Below are 18906 nucleotides of genomic sequence, written 5' to 3'. Positions count from 1 at the left end.
CAGATGGATGCTCCTTAATATCATGATACTATATGACAACGATGCAGTAAATATACAGCATTTGTATCACATGCAACTATTTCCTACAGTGGTTAACGTGTGTTGTTTACACAAAGCTTGGAAGAGTTCTGTAGTATTGTTGTTGTTTGCTGTATGTCTATAACAACTTTAAAAAGGGATAAAATGAGGAAGTTAATCATTCAAGTTGTTTATGAAGGAAAAATTCCAAACACTCAGTGCTTCCATCTTCTCAAATGTGAGTATTTGTTTGAGTGAGTATCTTTTTGATTTACTGCGTTTGTATATTTGGGTGTTTTTAATTGTTTGTTCGTCAACAGCAATTTCAAGTGCTTGGGCTTTGAGGACGTGTGATTAGACATTATTTTCTGACATTTTATGGACTAAATGACAAATTCATTCATTGACAAATTCATTGACAATGAAGATAATCATTTGTTGTAGGTATATTTCTTAACAGGCCACACTGCAGTAACGCTGAATATAGCTCCCTGCTCACACAGATGGCATAGTAACCAGAAAGGCACAAATAGCCTTGTTCTATTGGAAATGCCTCCATTGTTGCACATTTGATTAATTGGGCTGCTTAGCTGATCGTTCTGTAGCAACTTAATAAGCACTACTTGTGCAGCAAATACAAGTATTGCAGGTCAACAGTGTAACTGAAAAGTTAATGGTCATTTGTACAGATATTAGATGTTGACACAGTCTCAAATCACTCATCAATCACTCCGCATCCTCATCTTAATTTTGCTTTACAAGTTCAAGAAGTCTTAATTGCCTGTAAGTCTGTCTATAAGTTCTTCTTGTTGAATTTTATTCATGGCTTGATCACATCTTGATCCATTTGTGGTACTTGATTTGTAAAAAAAAAAAGAAAAATTCCATTGTTTCAAAAGCATAGAAATATGAATCCTAAGGGAATGAAGACACACTTACATTGCTAAAGGCAATGTAACAGCAAATTCTTAACAAAATACAGTTCCTTTGATAAATAAACCACGCACGTAGATAGATAGATGGAAGAAGAAATGTTAATATCACAATTTTCCACAACCAGTTAGCAAGTGAACATGCAATTCAAGGCCATTTCAGCTCCAACCTGCACTCAATCTGTGCTATCTGTGCTAAAAGTAGAAGCTTTTAAGAAAAACAAGGTTGGTCACAATTTAAACTGTTTAAATGCCTTTCAATCCTTTGGTTCTCAGCCTCCTCCTTCATGCACACATGCATTTAATTCGCCTTTTTTTTTTTTTTTTTTTTTTTTTTGTATCTGTAAAATAAAACTCGACCAGAGGACACTCACAGTGAAAAAGCCTTGGCCTGGGCTGTTTGGCTGTCCGGGTCATTGGGTTTAAATGCAGGATGGGTGATTTGTATGGGAGCTGAGAAACTTTCTCCTCACACTCTCGCTCTCTCCCATTGAGCTACAAGTCTATTGAGATGTCTGAGTGACCTACAGACCCCTCACGCACCCACCCACACACACATACGAAAACAAAAGCGAAGTAATGTCCTAACTCTAGCCATTTGTGCTCTTACCCATTCCTTTTTTGTGCATCAATCCATCCTTTTTGTCTGCTTATTAAGTACCACAACTCAGTAAGGGCGAGTTAAGACTGCTTTGCCATGCACTGATCCCCGGCGTAGCTTGAGGTGTTGCATGTGTACCATGGGCCGCCTCAGAGCATGTAACATGAAGTGATCTGAAGAGCGTGTATGTGTGTGTGCATGTATGTGCGTATGCTGGTGGCCTCAGCATTGATCCCCCTCTAAGCCTTGGTCATTGCTTGTGACCTGAAGGTGAGGTGACAGGGGAGTAAAGAGGCTTTCATCAGATTACGGCTCATTCTCTGTCTTTCATCGTCTCTCTTTCCAGCATCATTTGTCTCGCTGCTGCTTTCAACCACTTTGCTCTTTCTCTCTCCTCCTCTCCTGCCGAACACTAGACCTACTTTAAGCCACAGTGTTAAATTTGTCTCCAGTCCCACATGGATCCATTTGTCTCTTTTCAAATGTCCCCATGAGCTGATATAGTGGCTGTTCAGAAGTGAACGATGTCACATTAAGACAAACACTCCAAATGCATGAAACCACAGGCATTGCACAGGTAACTGAGATCAATGTTGTTTCTATTAGCAGAGACTAATTTTCCATCTTTTGTAAAACCATTATGTCTCCACTTCCTACATAATTATTCTTATGCTCCTTCATTATGTTTTTTTCCCACAAAAATAATACAGAATTTTTTCTTCTTCATTTTTCTTCTGAGGATGGGACTGCCTGGTATGCTTAGAGATTACCAGTAGTCAAAGTATTAAGATCTTTTCCATAAGTAAATGCAGCAACTCCAGAATGTACAAATACACACATAAATAAATGTAAAATCCAAGTATTAGCCACTAAATGTATGGTACAAAAAGTGCTCTAGTACTAGAAATGGCCACTGCGATTATGCCTTAATATGTAAACAGCATTTTAATGCTGTATGTGGTCCAGGTGGAGCTAATTTTAAAAAAAGGTTGATACACTGACATGTAGTTTAATTAACTGTATACAACTCCACTTTCCTTTATATGCTCATTATAGGTTTGTATGGTTGTATGGTTTCTATGAAATGTAATGGAGTATAAGTATAAAGTAACTTTTACTGTATGTGATGTATGATGTAAGTGCACGAACCGCAAATACACTTGGTTCCTTTTCCACCAGGGGCAAACACACAGTACCTTTTTGTCTGTGATGATGAGAACACACGACTGGAGGCTGTGGTTCATACTGTAGAGTTGAGTAACACACACACACACACACACACCCCAACACACACAGTATACACACTGTGTATAAAGCCTTGCCTTCAATGTTTTACTTTTTCTATTAGCTGCTCTCAGCTCTGTCTCTCTGTAGACCCGTCCTGAATTACTGAATTCAATTGTAGCTTTGCTCTCCATTTACTCTTCCTGATTGCTGTGTTAGTTGATATTTACCATGTTAGCACACACATTCACATACATACAGCACTGCAATACATTATGCATGAGGAATTGACCTCACTGATTCCTTTGCCACATTTTAAGTTAAATATTGTCCACAATTGTACTCAAGATGAACCAGAATTCCCTATTCCACAGAACAGTCTTTGCTTGTGAGAGACAGCACAACACAGTCAACACATAAAGTTCACACATACCTTATAAACAACACATATACCAAATGCCTCTGTGCACACACACCTACCACACACACATTTCTCAGATATTGTTCGCATGTACGACATAAATGTTATTTATAGATACAGCAGACGTGTTTTCCAAGATTGTATAGATAGACCCTTTCAGCTAAAACCACCATGACAGCCAAGCATACACACACACGCAAAACGCCACAACACCAGAGGGCTCTTATATGCTGTGAGTCGGATCTGGCTGAAACTAGTGGCTCTCAACCTGACACTGTCCTCATTATGCTGATGGAGGACTGACGTCTGTACGTTTAGTGTATAGAGTTGCCAAATCATTAAAGAGGACGTCCATGCAGCATACTGTTGAGCTGAATAACAAACAGCACTATATCTGACCAGTACATTGAAACTGTGTGTGTGTGTGTGTGTGTGTGTGTGTGTGTGTGTGTGTGTGTGTGTGTGCGTGTGTGTGTGTATATGTCACGCGCGCATGTGAACATGCCAGTGGGAAGGACAGCACTGGTGTGTATTAATTGGATTAGGATCGACTTTACCCTTTCCCTTTCCTCTTCCCTTACACTCATCGTTCCTCTCACCCTCCTCCCTCTTTTGACTCCTCTCCTCTTTCTTTGTTCCCCATCTCTTTCTCCACTCTAATCATCCTGCTTGAAGTCCATTCTCCTAATTTTATGGAAGTGGTGTTCTCTTGGGATTTTTTTGTATTCATCTCAGTCCCCACTTTTCATTAGTCATAACGCAAACCTTCTCTTCCTCCTAACTTCTCCCTTTTCGCTACACTCTCCATATTTATTTCTCTAATAACTTCCATTTCCACTCACTGTCCTCCCTCACTGACTCCTTGTCTGCCCTCTTTAACCCATCATCCATCTGTCTCTTAAATATATAACAAAAACACTGAGGCCTGTTGCAGACGAGTTCTGTCAGACAGAGAAGCCACTGTAGACGTTTTGTACTCCGTCTTGAGACTGAGTCTTTTTGGCTTATGTTCACTGCACTTATATAACTCATCATCAAAGCATTGCGCAGTGTGAGCATTGCAACACAGGCAATCCATGAATTGTATCGTCTGTGTGAATGATATTCTCTATGGTACCCATTCCTTCCCTCAATACTGAGATCTATTAAAGCATTTTATATTGTAAAATATTGGATGATAAGGCCAATATTACAATTTGAAACAATATTTGTGTAGTTGAAAGCTGCCCTATCCATACTCTCCAATATTTATGTTTGTTTGTCTTGACTGGGCTGTTTTCTTTCAAGTATTCAAAGGCATTGGGATGATATTTCTGAAGAGACAAAGTCTAAAAACAAAGATATTCCTCTAGGCCTGTGCAAAATCCGAGGAAGCGCTTTTTCTCACCTCTGCCAGCTTCACAGAGAATGAAAATGCCACGAGGAGACAGAATTTTTGATCTCTAGCTAGACAAAGGCAATGCCAGGCAAAACACCATTTGGGGGTCTCTTTTGAGTTTTTAATGGACTTTTCAAAAGCCATGGGATTGAGTCCCATTGCACGTTACACATTTCTATCACCTCTCTGTCCCTCTGACTGTCCCTCATCCATCTCCTCATCCATCTTATCTATCTTTTGGACATTATTGGAGATGAAAGTAAATGTGAAACACTTTCATTTTGCTCAATAACTCCTGTCGCTGTGCACTGTCAGGTAAAAACTGTGTATTGTCGTGAAACAACAAGCATGCATGCTTTTAGCTGGGTGAAAACACAACTGAGAGATCTGCTATTTACTTAACATTTCCGTTGTAGCGTTATTGAACTATTAATTTCCTTAAACATTATCTGTATCGTCTGCGTTAAGGCCACAGATTCACAGCTCAGCTCAGGAAATGATTCACAGACTGGCGGCAAGTCTTATTAAAAGATTTAATAACACTACCAAGTAAGAAACCCCTGTGGGTTGACACCAGAGCACCCTCCAATGCATCAGCTGAACAACAGCACTCAGTAACTAGCAGCACAATGGTTTCTTCACACTCGTACACACTCCGTCTTATTCATGCTTCTTCCCATGGCATCCTTTCCCCAGCATCCGCTATTCAAATACAGTGCAACCTTCAAATCTGTCATTATATCTCAAGAGATCTCCGGTTAGGGATGTAATTTTACTTCCTCTAATAGACTGCACCTGGTCATTTTTCATGCTTACAGAAGGCCAAAATGTTGTAATCTGTCATTTTAAAGACGATTCGGAGCTCATAACTGTATAATCATACTCTTCATTTTATGCTGTTATATGTCAGTGTTATATTACTTCCTTTTCCCTGTAGTAGAAGGCTTGCACAGTATGTGAATGTCTACAATCTTTTCTGGGTGGATGGTTTATGTTGCTCTTCATTTGAACGACATGGACATCTGTGCACACTGGTCTCACAGAACCAAACACACAAACACATTATTAGAATGGAGAAAATGGAGAAGTGGCAGCAGCTAACTACAGCTTTTATGTCTAACGGTTTTGTTTTGATCCACTTCTGAATAATGATATCTTAAACCGTAGAAGTGGGAAAGAGAACACACAAGTTCAAGCTTTGCCTGTTCTCAGAAAAGAACTAGTATGTGGTACCAAGACAACATTTGCATGCTTAACAAAGGAAATAAAAGGAAAATGCCTGCACACTTAGCTCAGCAGGCTTGCTGTCTATAATTACTTCTTCTTTGCTCTGGCAAACTACTAATTATGAAGATGTTTAATGTGCTATTACTGTTCCCAGAAGAAGAGCGGAGGTGGAGGGAGAGAAATCCAGTGAGAGAAAGAATTGCTTTCTCTTTCTCTGTCAGATAGATAGATAGATAGTAGATAGATGTGGATGGGATATGGATGCACGTGACGTTCAATCAATTTGGCTCTTAGTGTTTACACGCTGTCCAAGCCAATTATGTACACGGGTATCAAATTCAGAGTTTAGTCCATTCAATAATTAATTCCCACACATCATGAAGGATTCATCTGGCTGTCACTGATATGCGACCGATGAGGGGTCTCCAAGAGCTCGTGTCTTGTCTAAGAGCACCAAATGTTCCGGTTTGAAAACAATAGAGGGGAAACAATAGCAGCGCTGGGGTAGTCCTCCATGTGTCTAATTTTCGAAGGCAATTACAGTGACGGGCGTAGGGCTGTGGGCAGTGTAATTGGCTTTGGGGAACCATTTTAACATTAGGAAATGTGGATGCTTCTTCGTTCTTGTTGTTGGATGGAGATTACTGGACAGAACGTGACACTTGTATTTGTTGGCACGCGTCAAGCTCAGTTCAATAAAAATCTGTGCGCTGTAATTTGAGGTGAACAAAGAAAACTCACTCACCTCAGAAATGCAACATATCAGCGTGTGTTTCCGGTCTTCACAGTCCAGTCAAAAAAAAAAGAAAAGAAACAACAACAACAAAATAAATCAAAGCGGATGGAAAGAAGACAAGAAAATCTCCACTTGTCGGCTCGGTCAGCTTGAAAAACCCAGCATCGTGTCTCAGTGAACCGGATTCGGTCCAAAGCCAGAGAGCAACTCCAGAAACCTTTGAAGCGAAGATGAAACAATGCCCAACTCCTCTTTCCTCTCCTCCGCTCTTGGCTTATTTCTCACTTGCTTGCCCGCCTCCCGTTGTCCAGACAGACGAGCTGTTGTTAGCCAGCACCTCATGTAATATTGAACGCCGATAATGGACCAGAGCGACGGGAAATGGAGATGCAGCCTTGCGGTTTTTATTCCATGTTTACATCATGCGCCCAATTATATCCCTCCTAAACGACCACTATATGCGCTTCCTTTGTGCTCCCTGTCTCTCTCTTAATCTCTCTCTCTCTCTTTCTCTCTCTCTCTCACTCTCAACGGGTTAAACCATTCCCGCAGCACAGGAGGGGGGAGTGTAGGGGTCGGGGTGGGGTGGTAGTGGAGGGGAGACGAGAGGAGCTATTCATATGATTATATGGGAACGAATGGGCTTGGTGACTCGTGGCCAAATGTTGTTATTGTCGGGGATAAAGAGACGGGGAGACAGGAGGGAAAGGGAATGAGAGGGAAAGGGAGGAGGGGAGGGAGAAAGTGGAGGAGAGAGAAAGACACAGGCTAAAAAAGAAAACAGAGGAGGGACAGGAAGGATGCAAAGGAGGTGTATTTATAAAGAAAACAGACGGCTTTAGTGTCATCAGAAAAAATAGAAAACACTTTTTTTTCAAGTAATTAATGTTATGACATAACAACATGTCTTATTTGACATTTTGTATATCGGAACGAGTTTCTTGTTTGTTTTTCTGGACTGTGAGAACTGGATCATCACTCCCTGTGAAACCCAACCTCCTCAACGCTAAACCATTTTTCCTCTTACATGCAAGGAGGATTTCTCCAAAGCATGCTCTCGTGCTAGATTATGCAACAGAGATATAATTACATCCAGAGTAATAGTAGGGGGAAAAAACAACACCAAACAAAACAAACCATAAGTACCGCTTGGAGAGCCTTTTGTTCTGCTGCCTGCCAGTCCCCTCCGCACCAGCAGAGTGTGAGTTCAGGACCCTGGAGAGCTCCAAGCCAGCACCAACCACCTGAGACAACAAAGGGCTGTACTTCATCATGCAGTTTGATTTGCTGATCATAAAATAGGATAACAAATTATGATCTAAGTATACTATAAGGGATGTTAAACATTTTACAAATGTAGCCAACTTGTAGCCATGAGCGGGTCACTGAGATGTTAGCAGTCTGTCCTCTGTTCACTTCTGCAGAGCCTTAATCCTTCACCAGGCTGTTGAAGCCCTTGAGCAAAGACAGCCAGATTTTAAAAAGTAGAGGACTCGAAGCCCTGTATAGATTCTGTATTTATGTGGATATGATATGAGCCAATAGCGCCATCTCCCGGAGTACAAAGTAGCTCCTCGTGGAGCAGAGTGGAACCTGAACACACAAATCCTGTTCTGGATGGTGGTAAATGTGGTTGAGTGTGTATCCTCAGGGAAAGGACACATCAGGTTATCAGAGCCAGAGCTGGTGCTTGTGCTAGTACAAGTTGCCATCTACGCTGAGCGTGCTAGTTTGGGACTTTTTTACAGCCCTGCACCCCTGCTTCTCTGTCATCATTTACAGCCTCATGTTGAACGTTTTGAAGAAGGGTTGCTTCAAAACAGTTGTTTTAAGTCTGGTCATACTGAATGATATTTCGTTCTATCTATTCAACCCGACCTACGCTGCAGATAACATTACGCCATTTCATTACTGTATTGTTACTGCAGTAAACTCCAACTGTTAATTCCTTCAGTCACTTGACTGTTGAGCTGCTGTTCACTGCTGTTCTTTATCTTGCATTACACTTCACGTGTTACGTAACCATATTAGCCTATATCACCGAAACACATGTGGTTGAAGCATTAATGCACTTGCATGCTTGGGGGGTCGCTATCCCCAGCTGTTTGTTTGTGGCTCATTGTTTGAGTTTTTCTTTTTTTTCTTTTTTTTTAAATCTTTTTTGGTCAGCTATGGATGTTCCTCAGGATCTTTTATTTCTTCCGAATTTAAGACATTTATCTTTAAGACCTAACTTCATGATCCTGGGCTCTAGAGCCAAATTGTAGCTAAACAAAGAATTAAAAAAAGAGATTACAAAAAATACCAAAGAGCATTGTAAAGAGCATCATGTTCTTCAGAAACACTGGATTATGATCATGTTTTAGCTTTACCAGTTCTAGTCTCCATCGTGCGCGGCAGCAGCTGTGCCTTTAAGAGCATCTCTCGCAGCATCCTCCTCCTCTGTCACGGACGCGCACACAGCGGCTCAATATCAGAGAATACAGCTTAGCTTTCTGCAAACACGTAGGCCTAATTCTGTAGATACATCATAACATCTCATTATTACATTTATCGACGTTATTTCTCCACTGGACATTGATGAATTTGCTCCTACGGTCGCCGTAGCGGTCCCTCCGATCGTTATTATTTTTAGTTCCTTCCTTCCCGCATCCAAAGACTGATCTACGCTACAAGATGGCTGAGTTGAATTTGGGGAAGGGGCTGACTGCAGGGAAAGTGGCCAGCAACGTCCAGAAAAAACTAACCAGAGCCCAAGAGAAGGTAAGCAAAGAGCTGCTCCTGCTCCGCGTTAACATATGGGAAATGATGTTTCAGGCCTACAAGCTGCGAAGCAGCAGTGCCGCATCCCCCAGCACCGAGGCGCAGTGTCGCATCACGACATCATAATATTAAGAGCAGGGATGATGTGTTGGGGGACGGGGATTGCCACTTCAAATAAACCCCTCTGTTAGCCAATGTCATGCAGCGGACACGTTCGTAATGCAGTCAGATGTGCTGTAGGCCTACTCATAATTCAGCCTGATGACTGATTTGGTTCTGGCATTCAAGTCAATACCTGTCTCTTTTCGCAAGGTTGTCACACAGATGGTCACTGCTGCCCACGCTCTTGCCTGCTCCTGGCGCCATGATAATATTTAACACCCATGCTGCAATATGTGTAAGTGGTAAATAAGGGGCCTAGTCTTTGCGTTAATGCACCTGCGAGTTGTGCGCAGAATAAATGACAGGGGGCGCTACTTGTCTATCAAAATGCATCATGAACTGTTGGGCCGAAGAGAGGCAGGCAGATAAAACAGATGGTCCCCCAGCAAAGCCATTGCACATCATATGTGTGAATGTGACAGTAATGTAAGAATGTATGAAATATACTGTAGATTTGGCTTAATACTGGCATTATCTATGTACTGCGTCTGTGTGTGTGTGTGTGTGTCTGTCTGTCTGTCTGTGTCTGTGTGTGTGTCATTGCTTTTACAAGCAATTCATTTTCGCATTCATGCAAATGAGAGTAAGAGGTCAGGACAAACGGGTGAATCTTCACATTGTATATTGTATTTTAAGGAGCATCAAAAACCGACCTCTTGTTTTTTATGGCAGACACTGAGAACTGAGCAGAATCAGTTGCCACAGCTACTCTTGGTATTGTCAACTAATGTTATTATTTGTTTGGATGGACAGGTTCTCCAAAAGCTTGGCAAAGCTGATGAGACCAAAGATGTTGCCTTTGAGGAAGGAGTCATCAACTTCACCAAACAATATGTGAGTGCAGTTCAGTGACACATGTTGAATGGCAGAGCTGTGTTTCAATTTTTTTTTTTCCCACAAATCACCTTTTACTGTATAAACTATTACATAACAGACCGGTCTAATGGGAGATCTAGCTTGCCAGACAGTCTAGTCATATATGTACTCTCCACATATACCGACTTGCATTAGCTCAAACAGGTTTGAATTTGCTAAAACTGAAACTGGCTAAACAGCCTTGGAACATCTCTGTACGTGTCTCCTCTGTACTCTCTTTGTGTTCCAAGCCTCATGTTGTATGTTTCACTCACAGGCTGAAGGCAGCAAACTGCAGAGGGACCTTAGAGCGTACCTGGAGGCAGTGAAAGGTGACACACACACACACACAAGCCCATTCCATGTTACACTGATGAATGGACATATGCATTCAAAACCACACATGTAGGCACCATCATAGATGCCCAAATACGTACTTCAACCTGCAAATATAAATGCCCATTAATGTACAGCATGTGTGTTTGTCTTCAGCCATGCATGAGTCCTCTAATAACCTGCAGTCATGTCTGGCCGACATGTATGAGCCAGAGTGGTACGGCAAGAACGAAGTGGATTCCATTGTGGAGGTAAGAGACACTTTGATAAATGTGTTAAAAAGACAGCGAATGACTGCATGTGTGAGAGTGTGAGGACGAGCTGGTTCCATATAGCCACTTTATTGTATATTAGTTAATTTTTTTTTTGTGTGTGTGTGTGTGTGTGAGAATTCTCCTTCATTATGTTTGCCCTTGAAATTACTTTTGGATTAATGGTTCTTGTGAGACAAAACTCTAGCTGCAAGAATATACTTCAATCACTTAAAAGGATTTCAGTTTATTCTTAATTGAAATACAAGACCACTAGCCAAGACATAGCAACTGAGCAACTGGAGTTAACACCAAGAATTTTTTTATTGTGCTATTATGTTCATCTATGCTGCAGGACTGTGATGTGCTTTGGACCGATTACCACCAGAAGTTGGTCGATCATGCTCTCATCTCCATGGATACTTACCTGGGCCAGTTCCCCGATATCAAGGTAAGATGTGTGGTTATAAGGACATGTAGTAACCTTAGCTGAAAATGATTAGCATCAAGCATTTATGCAGTGGCAGCAAGACTTTCTTACTATAGCTTTAATAATCATACACTATTTGGATTTCAGCTGTGTTGAATTCGAAATATAGAACACAAAAATGGCTGTTAAGAAAAAAAAAACAAACATTGAATCAATGGTTGAATGAATGCAGCTAATAGTTCAAACACGTGTATGCTTTGTTATCTGGTCGCTAACAAAGAGAAGCTTATTTATGAAGCATGAAAACCGGGCATCTCACTGCAGACAGAGACATTAAATAACACCAGCACTCATTCTCCTCTTGTCTTCTTTTCCGTTCAGGCTCGTATAGCGAAGAGGGACAGGAAATTGGTCGATTACGACAGTGCCAGGCACAACTACGCTACTACACACAAGACAAAGAAAAAGGACGGGGGGATTAAAATTACCAAGGTAAATCAAATACACAATAATCTGATACCTAAACTGTAGTAGCACTGCTAATGATGTGTGTAATCATACAATTATATTTTATTGGGTGTATGAAAAGCTGTAAGAGTATTTTCCATTTGAACCTGTCCTCTCTGTTCCAGCCTTCCTCTTTGCTGGAGAGGGCCACTCCAGGCTGGGCTCAGGGTATCCTGTCTGCACACAACGTTGCCCAGAGCAGTCTGTCCAGGAGCCAGGTACACAATACTCTTACTGTACTTCCTGCGAGGTCTGCCGACTACGAAGCTGTGATAAGGAACGTCCTGGTAGTCAAAGACACATGGCTTGGGATAAGGAGGCTCTCAGTTTTGGGGAAATCTTTTTCTGCGTCATTGCTCTCTTTCTCAGGTTCCCTGTCACATACTACTGTTGAATATATAGTGAAGGCGAAATGAATATGACAACAACACATGAGGAAGCATAATCATAAGTAGCAAGAGATGTCACGTGCACATATATTGCACGTCAAAGTCCATTGCACATCAAACGCACTCTCACGAACATTGCCTGATGCATTGTGTGCGTGTGTGTTTGTGCGTGTGTGTGTGTGTGTGTGTGTGTGTGTTTCAGGCTGAGGAGGAGTTGGAGAGAGCCCAGAAGGTGTTTGAGGAGATTAATATTGACTTGCAAGAGGAGTTGCCTTCACTCTGGAACAGGTGTGTATGTGCATGTGCGAGTGCATGTGGGAATTGATTTTCCTGTTGATGGATAGATGCTATAATTACATTCCACTTGCATCTGTGCCACATTTACCTTCACAGGATATTGAACTAAGCCGAGCCAGTAATGCAGTCAATACTGTCTCTCCCTCTATCTCTAGTCGCGTTGGGTTTTATGTCAGCACCTTCCAGAGTTTGGCTGGTTTCGAGGAGAAGTTTCACAAGGAAATGAGCCGGGTGAGACGCTTCTTTGGAGCTGCTGCGTTTAGATAAAGACCAGACAAAACAAACTGACACAGAATATCAGATAACAGCTTACAGTGTTGACAGTGCCAGACTGTGCCAGTGACTACATTAACAGGGGCTGAGATTTCATCTAAAATTGAAAACTTCTTGCTGCACATCAGCACAGATTTTCACAACCATATGCAAAGTCTGCTATAGTTCATTTCTTATTTCTGGCCCAGTAAAGCAAAACTAGGACATGGGGTTTTAACTGACTGCAGTGAGATTATCCCCTGTAATACTTCCTTAGCTTGAGAGTTGTAAATATTGTCTCTCTGAATTTGGACATGATGATGAAAACAAGTAAAACTTCGCAGCGCATGGATAATATGGTTATGTTAATGATTATGTCATAGACAGTGCTGTAACAGTGTGAGATTATTGGATTTAATGAGTTAAAGTGTGTTGTTTTTTCTAAAATCAGTATTTTGTGTGAAATGTACAGTGTAATAGTTTACACTGCTCTCTTTCTCCTCCTTGCAGTTGGATCAGGATTTGCACGACGTCTTGGAGACTTTGGAGGGATCAGACGCAACCAGGTTAGTGAACAAAGATATATTATTTAAATTTTCTCATAGCAAGACTTTCTACTGCTGAATGCCCTGTAATATATTGTGTAGCTCATGAGAGATTCATGGAATTGAATGACAAGAAATCTTTTCAAGCGTCTATTGAAAGTTACAAGTGACAACAATAAACACCAATAAATCTTTTTCTCAACAGTAATGCTATTCAGACTCAAACGTACTGGGATATTATGTTTTGTTGAAATTACACTCAGGTAAAAATCCAGTAACCTCAGATTTTTTGCAATTCTAAAGTAAAATGTACCGTAGTCTTGTAGAGAACAGCTGGTTGTGTGAAACCCTGGGAACCAGTTTAGAGCACTGAGCCTCATCAGTCAATCACTGCGGTTGGTCGTCTCAGCAAGTGAAGAAAATACTTACTATGCTGTATGTCTGTGGCTCCTTCTACTCGGGCGAAAATAAATCTTTTCAGACATGTTTGCAAATATTTGAACCTCTTGAGAGACATAACTCATCGTGCTTGATGAATTTAATGGTCTGCATCAGAAGTTAGAATAGCACTAAATTAGGTGGTGAGGCTATTTTCAATGAACTCATTTATTTTCCCTGTTAGTGTGTTTACTGTAGCTGAAGGGTCAAACTTTTTAAAATTATTTTTTATTTTAAGTCTTAAGGCCCGTCATCTTTTACTGCCAGCATGACATTTGAGTTGTCCACTTATTCTTTTTTAGACAGCACGCAGAAAAGTCCCAAAATACCTTTTTGGTGCAGTACACAAATTTTCAGTTTTATACTTACTACAAAATAAATTGCAGTGGCATTTGAAGTATTAGCTGAGGAGAAATGGTAGAAAATTGTGTTAAAAAGATGATCCCTAAAACTAATTATTTTATTGATTAAAGTTGAATGTTGATCCCTCCGTTCCTGCTTCTGTCTGGAAAATATGAAACCCATGGATTGAAACACTGCACATCACAAACATTTTAAGCTACAGGAATACACAAACGTAATGACATGCATTAACCTGGAGCCACCCCCACCCCACCCCCCACCCCCTTGCAGAAAGACAGGTAACCACGGCGCCTCATCGTCAGGAGCAAATAGGAGGTAACCGGCAGCAACTGTGGTAACCATGGTGACACATATCTTGTCTGTCTGTCCAGCCGACATGTCTGTCAAGCTGTCCATATGTCAGTCAGTCTGCGGGCGTGGGAGATTTCAGGGAGAATTAGTGCTTGGTTTTGTGCAAGTGAATTAGACAGACACACTGTCTGATCGGAGAGTCGTGTGCTCAGAGCTGCAGATGTACAAAAGATGAGCAAACCTGTGTCTTTAATGCTGCGCCAGGCAACGCTGTCACATAATAAGACAGCCCAAAATCTCAGGGTTCACAGCATCTCATCTCCCCATAACTGAGACCTGTTGAAATTAAATCGCACTCCTGGGGCTGTGGGTCCGGGACCCCGGAGTATTCGTCCGATGTGCCTGGTTGGTAATAGTCTTGGTAATGTCGTTTTCAAAGCCACCAATGTAGAAAATTGCCTCATCCAGCAGGAAGTTGCAGGTATGCTCCAAGCTCTTTAAATATCTGCAGATCTGGGGCTGCTTTTGTCAGCTTTAGAACATCTTCTGAATGACACCGAATGCCTCTTATTACTGCTCGCTTGTGAGGATTTACAGGAGGCACACACTAAGCCTGCTTGCATGGGATGGGAGGGATGGAGGGAAGGGAGGCTCACTTTTTTTGCATGACAGCTCTTGTGAAGACAACTTCCACTTGAACTCCTGTAGAGCATGCCTTGTAACTTCTCTCTAGTGGTGTTTTAGCTCTTAGCTGCTCTCTTTAACCTTTGCTGCCCTCTTCTCTCATATCATTTTCCATCCTCGTGACTCTCTGTAATCTGTATTCTCTTTTTGCCCTCCATCTCTCCCTCTTTCCCTCTCTCATTCACTCAGTGGACCATCTAAAGAACCATCTAACCACACTCTCAGGCCAGGAGGACCACCCCCAATCCCCAAATCTCCATCCAAGGTAAACACACTGAGAATATGTTTATTTTGTGATCTGAGTTTGAATTCTACAGTTATTTTTTTTTTCAGTCTTTGTATCTATTTTCATTCTAATTAGTTACTTGGATTTATTAACAGCTAACAGCTTTGTTGAGGCCCATATTAATGCTTTGTAAAAAAAAAAAAAAAGTTCAAAAACTGAATACAAAATTAAATTAAAGTCATATTCATGTGGCTTCTGGCACAACTTCATTACCACATTGTTTTCCCCCACTTAGCTAAAGCCAGCAGTGCCTCCTCCACCCAAGGTGACCCCATCAAAGGAGATGAAGACAGAGAACATCATCAACCTGTTTGATGCTGCAGCTACTCCTGATATCAGTGTGACTTCCCCTACAGAGGTTAGTAAGCAGCTGCTGTCGACGAACTGTGGAATAGCCCTTTAACTTTCCCTTTTCCTGTGCAGGTCAGAACCATTAAATACTCTTTCTTCTGGCCTGCCCCTCCTCCTATACTATTCTATTCTATTCTATTCTATTCTATCCTATCCACTTCCTTGCCTCCTCTGTTGCGCTCAGTTAGCCAATGAGCCCTCCTATTCCTGTTGTTATCAGTTTGACAGTCCTGCAGTGAGCAGCCTGTTGGACATGGACCTGGACTCTTTCAGTGCAACCACCAAAGCCCCCACGGTCACTCAGGTGGATGAGTCATGGCATGAAAATATAGTCATAGAGACACTCCACTGCAAGAAATGCCAAGCTTCACAAGAGATTTTATGTTCATTTCATGATACTGAAGTGCAAATGAAGGAGTCTTGCACTGCAATATGACCTGTTCCAGTTAAACTGGCTGAACAGATGTTAAAGTATCAAGTTGGGTTTTCTTTTAGCCAACAGCAGTGCCAGTTGCCAGTGCAGTTGTTTGACTTTGAATATATTGAAATAAGCTTGATAAGTCGGGATAAAAAATGAAGTCACTTGGTAAGTTTGGCATAGTGTGAGGTGTTACCTGCTCTGCTTCTCTCCGATGTTCCAAACAAAAGGTGGATGATGGCATGATGATCTGTAGAAACCTGCTGCTAGTGTCCACTTCTTCCTGCTTTAGCACAATCCACAGATCACTCATGGCATGAACTGTAGGCCGACAGCCCTGCTCTGCTCTGACTTCTCTCTCTCTCTCTCTCTTCAGACCTGGACAAAAGTACAGCAGAATGTAAATGTGAAATACTGGAATGGACTTGAGTCGTGCTTACTGTATCTTAGCGTACAGCAGAGCAGACTAAAAGCTGCTCAAATTACGTGGAAGTTGAGATAAATTAAGCACACCTTATGTTATGTCACCTTTTTAAAAAATGATTACAGCTGCTCTTTTATCCAGGTCTGCTACTAAGCCTCAGTGTAACATTCCAGTACCTGACTGTTGAATGGCATGTAGCCTACTGTATACCTTGACATAGCTGGTAGGTACTGGAGCCAGTTAAACTGGTCCTGTCATGACAGTGTAGGGATGAGATGACATTGTTTAGATATTTTGTGTGTGTGAGTTTTCATTCTATGAATCGTGGACCTATATTACATTATTTTAGATTTAAATCTAAAATAATCAGCACTCATTGTAATTCCAAATCTCCATGGTGAAGTATAAGCCTGTAGCTATAAGAGTTTCAGAATTACACCATAATACACACATAAGACACATTAGATAATTATAATTGATGATAAGACAAGAATAAATTATTATTCATAAAGTAGAAATTCCTGTTTATTTTAGGAGGACAATTTTTTTTAAAACACTTAATATTTTTTAGCATATAGCAACATTAACCGTCAAATCCCTACATAGAACAATTGTACATATTTATATCAATAGAAAAAATAACACATTATGAAAGTTGTTATATCATGACAATGGCAGTTTAATAAGATAGCAGTATATAATGTGAATATAGTCTTTGAGGCAAAACCTAGGGCAAAATAAACACTGTAAATTACTGTTCCTTAAGCTTATTGCTCTGAGCACGAGATAATAATCTCAGAAGGCATATGAGAGAGATATGTGAGATTTTGTTTCCTTTGCACTACACCCCTGGTGTTAGAAGATGGTCCTCTGATACCAGTGAAATTATTTTACCAGGATGGGGGGTGTGATATTCATTTTGAATAAAATTAGCTTTTGTACAATAAACATATAACAGAATCTACTCCGATTTACATCACTTGCACTTCGTTCTTTACCGAGTAGTGCCTGTACTCTTGTTCTGCTAAAGATCTCTTGCAATGGGCTTATAGGGTAAGTGCATGGGACTTGTGCACTGGAAATGTCTTACTGAATGCAACGGGCATAACCAAGAACTTTATAAAGAGTTTTGTTTTGTCTTCTCATCCTGTTGCTTCCTCTGGTTTTCCGCAGCCTGCAAACTGGGACTCGTGGGTAAGCTTATCATCCTCATCCTAAGAGAATTTTTAAAAGTAATGATAAAAATATATAATTACCATTATAATCATCATCTTTATCAACATATTCTTATTTGTGTTCATAGCAACCATCACTTCATTTGTCATTGTTTGCATTGACTCTACTCTATGTATGTCACCGTTATACAAGCTCTCTCATGATGAGATATACTCCCATCATGCTTGCTGCTACACCGCTGGAGGATGCTTGACAGTCCTGCACTACAAATGCAGGACATGCTGGGCAGGGACTTATATAATGGTCATTTCTGCATATCAACAGTCTTTTCCATTAATGGACCTCTTTCATTTGTCTGTCCCAAATCTGTTTGTGCGTTGTTCTTGTGTCTGCAGTGCTTGATGTGATAACACTTAAACACTGAAGAGATTGTTGTACAGCACAAATAGAACTTGGGAATTAAGTCAATTCAGTTCCAAATGGACATTTTACACTGTTATATATTTAATCAATATAAATTTTGTCCTATATGCACTTTCTCAAGCGGTTTTATTCTCTCCCCCTTCCCTCCCCCTATATAAGCAGGACGTGCAGTGATATACAACATACTGTATATGGCTGCAAATGTACACACTCTTGTACACAAAATTAACCATGAATGTAAATGAAACATCTCTTCTGTGTAGAATGATTTGAAACTGAATTGACCTCATTTCTTTGTTTCTCCTTGTATCCCTGTGTGTTCACGTGTTACAGGATGTGCTGCATGTGACACACAGGGAACAGTTGTGTTCTGAAAGTTGAGTGAAGTTGCTCATGTTTGCAGTGGGTTGTTTTCTAGAAATGAGGCCGAAGAGTTAGTGGGCAACTTCACAAAGCCTTGCTTGCAGCTTGGCATCCCGATCATTAAATAACCTTTGTTTTCATCCCGTACCTGCTGTAAGAGGGATGTGTCACAACAGTGGTACAGTTCTGCTGTGTTAGAGCTTGAGGCAAAGCTAGCTCAGAAAGGAGCGACACTTCTACTCTTACAAGGCTTCCTTCCTCTTTCTCCATCTGAACATAGCCGTGGGAAAATAAACCATGCTTGCTAACTACACACAGAAGATCCGACATCTATCTTCTGATGGGAATATTTTTTCTTTCTTGCC

General features: G+C 41.0%; 2 protein-coding genes across 6 annotated transcripts in view; one reads left to right on the top strand and one right to left on the bottom strand.

Annotated features, from left to right (window-relative positions):
- tmem198aa (transmembrane protein 198aa) overlaps window positions 1–7040 on the bottom strand; it is a 35450-nt gene extending 28410 nt beyond the window's left edge. Inside the window, exon 1 of the mRNA XM_023428628.2 lies at window positions 6547–7040. The gene's annotated coding sequence lies outside the window, so the exon portion shown is untranslated. The remainder of the gene's footprint in view (window positions 1–6546) is intronic.
- The window catches only part of bin1a (bridging integrator 1a), a 29263-nt gene that overhangs the window by 4887 nt on the left and 5470 nt on the right, over window positions 1–18906 (top strand). The window contains exons 1-15 of one of the 5 annotated variants that reach the window (XM_087179945.1): window positions 8960–9300; window positions 10216–10296; window positions 10595–10649; window positions 10810–10904; window positions 11260–11355; window positions 11716–11826; window positions 11967–12059; window positions 12433–12518; window positions 12683–12758; window positions 13290–13345; window positions 14396–14440; window positions 15290–15365; window positions 15622–15744; window positions 15958–16041; window positions 17753–17773. In XM_087179945.1, the coding sequence (XP_087036071.1) occupies window positions 9214–9300; window positions 10216–10296; window positions 10595–10649; window positions 10810–10904; window positions 11260–11355; window positions 11716–11826; window positions 11967–12059; window positions 12433–12518; window positions 12683–12758; window positions 13290–13345; window positions 14396–14440; window positions 15290–15365; window positions 15622–15744; window positions 15958–16041; window positions 17753–17773 (1185 nt within the window). In that variant the 5' untranslated portion in view covers window positions 8960–9213. Of the gene's footprint in view, window positions 1–8959; window positions 9301–10215; window positions 10297–10594; window positions 10650–10809; window positions 10905–11259; window positions 11356–11715; window positions 11827–11966; window positions 12060–12432; window positions 12519–12682; window positions 12759–13289; window positions 13346–14395; window positions 14441–15289; window positions 15366–15621; window positions 15745–15957; window positions 16042–17752; window positions 17774–18906 lie in introns of those variants that run through there. The other 4 variants (XM_023428613.2, XM_023428615.2, XM_087179944.1 and 1 more) reach the window with 4 other exon arrangements.

This window comes from Seriola lalandi, unplaced genomic scaffold, assembly GCF_002814215.2.
Source record: "Seriola lalandi dorsalis isolate HSWRI2012SDOR001 ecotype SW California unplaced genomic scaffold, Sedor1 jcf7180002054881, whole genome shotgun sequence".
Classification (NCBI taxonomy): domain Eukaryota; kingdom Metazoa; phylum Chordata; class Actinopteri; order Carangiformes; family Carangidae; genus Seriola; species Seriola lalandi.
Note: the sequence above shows the minus strand (reverse complement) of the source record. Positions and strands in the feature narration are given on the sequence as shown.